The sequence below is a fragment of the Lactuca saligna genome, chromosome 6, assembly GCF_052625555.1.
Source record: "Lactuca saligna cultivar CGN05327 chromosome 6, ASM5262555v1, whole genome shotgun sequence".
NCBI classification, from domain to species: Eukaryota; Viridiplantae; Streptophyta; class Magnoliopsida; order Asterales; family Asteraceae; genus Lactuca; species Lactuca saligna.
The window spans coordinates 62,299,079-62,307,992 of NC_136422.1; the positions used below are offsets into that span (position 1 = coordinate 62,299,079).

At 35.0% G+C, this 8,914-nt stretch overlaps 1 protein-coding gene across 1 annotated transcript; it reads left to right on the forward strand.

The window, feature by feature from the left end:
- Nucleotides 1-5,844: 5,844 nt before the first annotated feature.
- LOC145001780 (uncharacterized) lies at nt 5,845-7,019 on the forward strand. Its single transcript, XM_078961127.1, has one exon. It carries the CDS (start codon nt 5,915-5,917, stop codon nt 6,635-6,637), a length of 723 nt encoding a protein of 240 aa, XP_078817253.1. The 5' UTR covers nt 5,845-5,914; the 3' UTR covers nt 6,638-7,019.
- Nucleotides 7,020-8,914: the final 1,895 nt, after the last annotated feature.

Here is an 8,914-nt window from a genome sequence, read left to right on the forward strand (position 1 = left end):
CGCCCCAAGACTCGTTGAGTCCAACGATCTTTGAGTTTCATTCTGACCAAATCACTGAGACCCCGACTAAATCACTAACCTAAAGCTTTAACTGAAAGAGGTTAGGTTCTGCGAGTAGACTCGCCGAGTCCAAGAACAGACTCGACTAGTTCACGACAATCTTCAATAGACTCACCGAGTTGTTCTTCCCAGCTCATCATCATAAGACTCGCCGAGTCACCCATGCGACTCACTAAGTTACTACAACACTTAATGTCTGATCTCTAGCCCGAGTCGCCGAGTCATCTACCAGACTCGCCAAGTCTATACGTGCATTCCCATAATCGCGAGTCACAGAGCTACTCCTTTGCTCCAATAATAGATCTGGGTCTCTAAGGTCCATTAGCAACATAAAGTTGCTACCTTTACATGCTTCTTGCCCTATAATACCAAAAACCAAGCTAGAAAGGGACTTAACTCTTGGTGAAAGGCTTTTGCATAACAACTAGAAAGGCTTTCTGCATCAATGATCCATATAGAGCTCAGATCTGGAGTTTCAATTCCAGATCTAACTCATGCTTCAAGATCTCAACAATATTTCTCCAACCAAACCCTAAAACACCATGAAAATGGAACTAGAAAGGAGAAAGCCAAGGATAACGATTCCTTACCTCCAAAATGACCTCGCACTGATGTATAATCCGGATCTCTTCAAGTCTCCTTGATCCAAGCTTCTTGATCTTCAAGATCCCTTCACAAATCACACAAATTTGCTTCCAAGTCTTCTCACAAACGAAATTAGGGCTTATGGATCCCAAAAAGGGTAGCAGAGGGGCTGAGGGTGGGTTATAATGTGCCTTATATAAGGAACAACCGTTAGGATTAGGGTTTTCTCCCTTCAGCACCAACTCGTAGAGTACAAGCCACCGACTTGGCGAGTTGGCTACTTAAACTCGCGATAAATCCTGCTCCGACTTGGCGAGTAAGCATGCCTACTCGTCGAGTCCTTTTCCTTAATTTACAATTGAAGCCCTTCAACAACACCTCTGGAATTTGGGGTGTTATAGCATGCAAGCTCCATTTTCGACATTCTTTATTATATGCACACGCATGTGGGATTATACTCTACAACTTTCGTTTAGACTCCATTTGCTAATTTTGACATTATTTTTAATATTATTATTTTTAATAGATCGGGACAGGAAAATCGGTCAAAAATTCATAGCTTATTCAGTCAACGTCTGTTTTTGTCTCTCTTTTTACTGTTGTACTACTATTGACGAGTCCTTCAATTCTCGTTTAGGTTGTGTCGGATAAAAATCACTTGATCTTTATTTCAAGTTTTTAGTTGTACACTGCTATACCGAATCTTAGAAAAATCATAACTTCCTCATACAAAGTCAGGTTTGACGTTCTTTTTATGAAAGTTCTCAGTTTAACGAATACTACGACTTTCATTTAGATCACAAAGCTAAAAAGTAGTTTACTAAAAACTCAATTTTTATGCTAAATAGTGTTTTGCCGGTTTTGTCGCGGTTCTTCGATTGGTCATAACTTCTTCGTTATAACTTGGATTTCGATGAGGTTTTTGCCTAAATGCTTCTAATGAGATAATCTACAACTTTCAATAACATTATTTTTATTTATTTCAAACTTTATATTTTCGTTAATTTCAATAGTTGACTTTTGATCGAAATTTCATAAGACTTCCAATACATTTCGAGTGATTCTAAACATAGTTTTACTTCAAATATCGTAAAAACTATAATGTTAGAACTCAATGCTCAATAACATATAATATTATTCATTTTAAGCTAATAAGATTTATAAAACATGATAATCGAACACGGTTATTAACGTGTATGTTACATTTCTATTGAATAGTTGTCAAGAAGTCAAACAATACATCGAGTAAATGTTCTTATTTTTAATTATATTTCATTATTTATTGTTACTTTTTTCCATTCATCAATTATATATATATATATATGTCATCAATAGAAAATTCAAATATGAACATTCTGAAAGTGATGAAAAGACTGAATTTGCCAATTGGTTTCTTGAATAGGTAATAATAATTAATAAACAAATATGTTTGATAAATATATCAAATCGAGAATACATAACACATCAACCTATGTTTAATAGGTTTTATTTCAGATGGAAAAAGAAAACTCTCCAAAATTCCACAAAGAGTTGTCACCCACCGTGTGCATAGTCAATGGTGTCATATTTATGGTATTTAGTCATGATGCACAACACAAAACTCAAAACTCTGGGGTTCTAGTGGTTGGTGAGAATGGGGAGAAATATTATGGCCAATTAGAAGAGATTATGGAAGTGAAATATCCATATGATTTTTCGACTATAATATTTTGGTGCAAGTGGTTTGATACGGGAGATATTCCTGATGATAATTTCATCAATATCAACGCAGAAAAAGAAGCGTACCAAGATGATCAACTCATATATGCTTCGTAAGCTAAACATGTGTTCTACATCCGCGAGCCTGTTAATCATCGAAGAAACCAAAACAACAACCCTCATTGTGTCATCGAGCATGTTAATCATCGAAGTATTTGGGATCTACCATCCGAAAATGCTCATGTCCAAAATGCTTACAGTGACTCTATCCAAGATGTCGACAATGTGGTGGCCGATAATGTTGACATAATTCAAAATAACTCTTCATCTGGGGCTAAACTATTTTTAATGACTTCTCACAATACTTTTAAAACAAGGTTGATGTAGCTTAAAACAACGTTGATTATGATGATGAGGACCAGATTGAAGTACCTCTGCCAACGGGTAGAATCGCTAATGTTTCTGAGGAAGAGACCGATTATGATGATGACGATTCTGATTATGATATTGATGACGAAGACATTGAAGTATACGACGGAGATTCTGATTAAAAAAATCAAATGATTTTTTTTGGGGTAATAGAAACTTTATTTGAAGTGTACCTTTTATTCATATTGTTTATCTAACTCTTATTCATGTTGTTTGTCTAACTTTTATTCATGTTTGTCTAATTTTTATTCATATTGTGTTTCTATATCGTATATCTTGTAATTTTACAGGCTACATATGATGCTTAGTTGGCTGATACTCTTTACCATGATGTCCGATGTTATGGGCTTGGACACGGAGGTGATGGAGCTGGGGATCCACCACCTCCGGTAGGATTTGGTTGCGGTCATCATGAACATGATGGTAAGTCTTATTATGATATATTTATTAACTACTTTTTTAATTTATTATAAATTATCGTGACTAACATTTTAATTGTTTTTTTTTTTCGCTGAGCTTCTAAAGAAAAGAAGGTGTTTATCTAAAAACATCAAGCTAGGAAAGTTGATATGGGCAAACAAGGGAAGGCCCCTGGATTTGGATTTTGATAGGAGATCACATATTCCCCTGTTGGGAAGCGTGCTAATTGGTTTTCACATGAGATTGGGAGCTATACATGGATGAACATACCTTTCAAAGTATCTGGTTGGGACAATGTTTCCTCCGCATTAAGGAATGCAACAGTCGTTCATCTAAAGGTAACTTTGTTAATATTTAAGCTTAGTTACGATTGGTATTTAATTAACTAACTTTTTTATATTTGTAGAATAATTTTGATTTGGATAAGCTTAACTTTGATCCCAAGCATGCTTAGTTGTTGTAGAGCATTGATGTGAGTTTTGCAAAAATTTATAGAGGGCAGAAAAGTAAAGCCGATACTTATTTTACAGATATCGAGGGGCCTGCAGGTATCCCAATGGCATTAAACAACCCCCCTGATGGTATGTCACATGAAAATTCGGCAAAGGCAGTCGAACATTTTCAAACACTTGAATTTTTAAGGCGTTCGACGTCAACCAAAGAAGTCCGTGCAAAACAACAAGTTGTAAATAGGGGGGTTCGACCTCTTATAGCAATGCCTGTTTCAAAGAAGTAGGTTATGATATATTCAATTGTTCATTTAAAAGTATAATTAATCTAATATTTAATGTTAAATAGGAGAACACTCGAGTTGAAGCATTTCGTAAGGCTAATACCAATCGTCAAGGGGTATTTAGTAGTCCTGCAGTCGAGCAACAATACGTAAGTGGTTAATTTGTATTTTTCATATAAGTGTTTATATAGTCAACGGGTATTTAGTAATCTAATTTTTATGTTGTTTATCTTTTTTTTGAAAATAAAGTTGACTTTAGTCCAAGAGATTAATCAACAAACCCAATCTTCTTCTGAATCAAGATGTCTAACACTAGGTGAAATAAAAAATTGTTTTGAAAAAATATTGGGTATTCGATGCAGACATATCAGAGGCATTGGACGTAAACCTCCTACGGTTATGTCTATGTACAATCAGGAACAACCGATGACACAACAACCACCACAATCACATGCAATTGTTAGTTTAAGTTGAAAAGTATAATGCTATAATGATATGTTGGTAATTGTTTGTTTATATATAGTACAATGCTACAATGGAAAGTAGAATGCTATAAAGATATGTTGGTTATGATTTGATATGTTGATATTTTGTATTTTGGTAATTTTTAGAAAGTACAATGCTATAAATGAAAAATGAAAAAAAAGTATACTGTTATAATGAATATGGAATATTGTGTATCATGTAGTTTGGTAACTTTTTGGAAAGTACAATGCTATAATGGAGAAAAGTACAATGCTATAATGTATATGCAATATTATGTATCGTGTATTTTGGTTATAGTTTGATATTTTGTAGATTGGTAATTTTTTGGAAAGTATGATGCTATAATGTATATATTGTGCATGATGTATGTTTAAATGTATTTGGAGTAGAATGCTATAATGATATATTGGTATTTTTTATTTTGGTAATTTTGGAAACTACAATGCTATTATGATATGTTGGTAATCTAATTCGTTTTTGTTTTTGTTTTTGGTTTTTTTTTTTTTTTTGGTTTTTTTTGGTTTTTTTTTGGTTTTTTTTTTGTAGTTGGAAATGTTGCAAACAATACTAAAGGACCCGGCCTGTTTACGGCACCGGAAGACTGGTTTCGCTTATTGTTGCCACGAAATGATAACGAAGGAAATGATGAGAGTGATGAGGACAAGTAGCTACTTTGTTAGGATTTTACGAAATGTTTTGTTTAAGTTAATATTTTGGATATATTGTTCGATGAATATTTAGTTTGGGTGAACATTTGGACCGTTTGTGTATGGACTAATATTTTAACAAAATTAAGTTTTGTAGTAGTTTGTATGTATGTTATAGCAGTTTTTATAATGTCACATTAAAATAACCTAAAATGTTTTAGCGGCGACACTGACGTACTAGTGGCGACAGTGCATTAGCGGCGGCACGTAATATTAGCGGCGACATATAGTATTTGTGGCGACAAAAGGATTAACTGCGATGAAGTAACAACAACGACCCTTTAGTGGCGACAAGTGGCTGCAAATAGCTTTAGCGGCGACACATGTCGCCATTAATACTCATATTTCTTGTAGTGATGAAAATGAAAGAATAGAAAAAAACTGATATGACATCTAAATGAAACAGCAAGTTGAGAGAGACGAGAGGGATTTAGTCCATGCGCCCTAATGGGTTAATTGCTAAATTTCAAAAAATCACTGAATTAATTATGGAAAAATGATGCAAGAACACTTTTCTTTTTTCATATGTTTGGTACTATCACGTCATCTAAAGTTCGGCAAGTCATTTGAATTGAAAAGGTTCTTATTGAATAATATCCCTACATTTTAATGTCAAAAGTGAATTGTGTATTCAGTCCACAATATTAATACAATGGTAAAAAAGACAACAAATGAATGGCTTAAAATTTGATTAGGATCTTAGTTGTTGGTAAATTGACTTGTAACCAACATAACACTTATATATATGATACATGTGTCGTATTTGTTACCTGAACCTCGAGTGCATAGATGATCCATGGCTCACTATTACTTTTTCCTTTGTATCCTCTTCACCTTCTCATTATCTTTTTATGGAATATCTGCCGCGAACCACCAAGTAACTAACTTCGCTGAGAAAACACCTGGTGGAATCCGTTTCACCAAAGAAATCGGAATTCCCTTCACAAAGACACTAATGGGTACCATTAACAACTACATATGGACCACCATCTTGCAACAAAGCGATCCTGCTGACCGAAAGCCTGTGCCGACTGTGAACATTTATATCGTAGACTTCAAAGGAGCCGAAGCAATCACTTGGGGTGATAATATTAATGTTAGTGCTGTTTATCTATTAGGGTATCAAGGGAACCTGAAATGGGAATTCACGTCCCTTTTGTACCATGAAATGACTCATGTTTTTCAATGGAATGGCGAGGGTAAAGCTCCTACAGGCTTGGTAGAAGGGGTGGCAGACTACACGATTTTAAAAGCAAAATATTTCCCACCGGCTTTTGCAAAACCAGGAACTGGTAATAAATGGGATCAGGGGTATGATTTCACAGCTCGTTTTCTCGAGTATTGTGATGGGATTACCCCAGGGTTTGTTGCAAAACTAAACAAAAAGATGAGGAAAACTTTTGACGTCAAGTTTTTTCAAGAGTTGACAGGAAAGCCCTTGGATACATTATGGAAGAACTACAAGGCTAAATATGGGAATATAAAACATGGTGATGAAATAACTGAATTTGTTAATTGAAAATATATTAAAACTGCGTTCTTTACGAATAGTAATTATAAGAGGTCGCAAGATAACAAAAAAAAATGTTATGTTGGTTTTTTATTAGACAAGAAACGTAGGTGTTCCTTGAAAGATCTATTTTTATGTGAATACTAGAAGAAATAACAAAAACCTTCACTCGCAACATGATGTGTCGAAATATAAATAATGTATAGATCGTTGAATGATGAATAATGATGTAATAGATCTTTAGTTAGGAGATAACTAGTTGATGCTTATCAGAAATGCAAATTTAGCTAGTGTTCTTCTATCATAACTTTATTTTTAGCCAGGAAAATTAACTCAACCAATCCCGAGCAAATTGTAACATTATAGGCTGGCAATATATATAAAGCTTGAAGGTTGGGAAAATCCTACGCTTGATGGGTCTAATTAATCTTCAACACTTATACAAAATTTATATAGAGAAGTTAGTTTATAAGATTTAGATGGTATAACTATAACCTTACATTACTTGCAAGAAATTACAGCTTCATGACAAGGAACTACCTGCCTAGACAAAACACAAGCTAAAGTTTTTGGAACCGAAGTTTGTTTCTAACATAAAACCTTTTCTTACATAAAACACTGAATATAAAATTGGTTACATGTCTCTGTTCTATATCCTTTACCTACTATTATTTAAACTCTAACATAATATGTTTGTTTTTACGCAAAAAATATTTGTAACAAGTAACATATTTACATTGAGTAGTGATGATGACGTAACTATCTTTTTAAATTGCCTCCTACTTTTTATCCCTATAAATATTACTATAGACTAATATTATAACACATTATATAATTCCATATTTACTTAACTATCTCATTAAGACTATATTAAGAATATATTATATAAAATTAAAGTGAATTATGAAATGATGCCAAGTGTCATAATGTTAGTGGGTAGAAATAGTTGTAGTAGTTTAACTGTCATTTTATGCTTTTAATTAACATTTGTAGTAGTTTAACTTTTTTAATGAAATGTTATTTTTGTTTTTGGTGTTATTTATTTATTTTTAGTAAATGTTTATTTAAAAAACTTAATTGTAGGGGTTGAAACGGTTGAAAAAGACAAATTTTCTGTAACACCGTAAATTTAAAAAAAAAATTCAATTTTTATAAAACATAATTCCATCAATATTCATCCAACAACCATATTAATTATCCAAAGTAGGTCAATACAAAATCCCAAGATCACAATGTAGAAACTCCGAGTGTGTGTGTGTACGGATCAAGCCGGCACCTTCCCACGATCGTCACTAGTACCTGAAACAATAACATCAAACACTGTAAGCGCAAGGCTTAGTGAGTTCCCCAAAATACCACATATAACACATATTAGCCACTCTAGGCTATAACTCTGTGGGTCCGTGCACCCAAACTCCGTGAACCCTCAGGTTCTAGCTCTGATAAACACGCACTACATAAATCACATAGACATAATGCAGTACAACACATAACATGCATAGCATACAATACTCTATCACATAACTCAGATTACCTACTCAAGGTAATATAGTATAGTGAGAAGACTCACCTCGCGTATCTCGGTATCTCACGAATCCTGGAAATCCCTCGTGCTCGATCCTCCGAGCTCTAATCCTCCTATAACATTATATGCTTCTAATTAACACTTTATATCTCTAAGGTTGACTATCTATAAGGAGTCAACACAGGTCAACTCTGACCGGACTCGGCGAGTCTAGACGTTTTTATCAACCCTCTGAAATCCTCTTACTACACGTCGAGTATCCCCCCCTTTACTCGATGAGTTTCACCTGAATGAATCGCGGGGCCACCCCGACTCAACTCGCCGAGTCTCAAGGACAACTCGGCGAGTCCAGGTTTGACTCCGTCCACTCGTCATCCCTCTCCAACTCACCCTGACTCATTGAGTCTACCCATGACTCGATTGGACCACTCGCTGAGCAGTCCCAAGGCAATCTTCAAGCTACTCGCTGAGTCGGATGAACAGACTCAGCGAGTCCATGCCATGCAACCACTCCAACTCGCTTCTAAGGTCAGATTTGCTTCCAAAAACTATAGATCTGGCCTCCTTTGACTGATTCATCATGTAAAGCTCCTATCTTGGTGCTCATAACACACCCTATAACTCAATAATGGCGTTTTTGACCCAAGGCATGAGGATTCCAATCCAAAGCCTCCATTGATCCCCAAAAGCTTTGGGTAAAGGGACACTCTGGACCTCTAAGGGTCCAGATCTATGGTTCCAACCTCATAAGGGACCAAAAG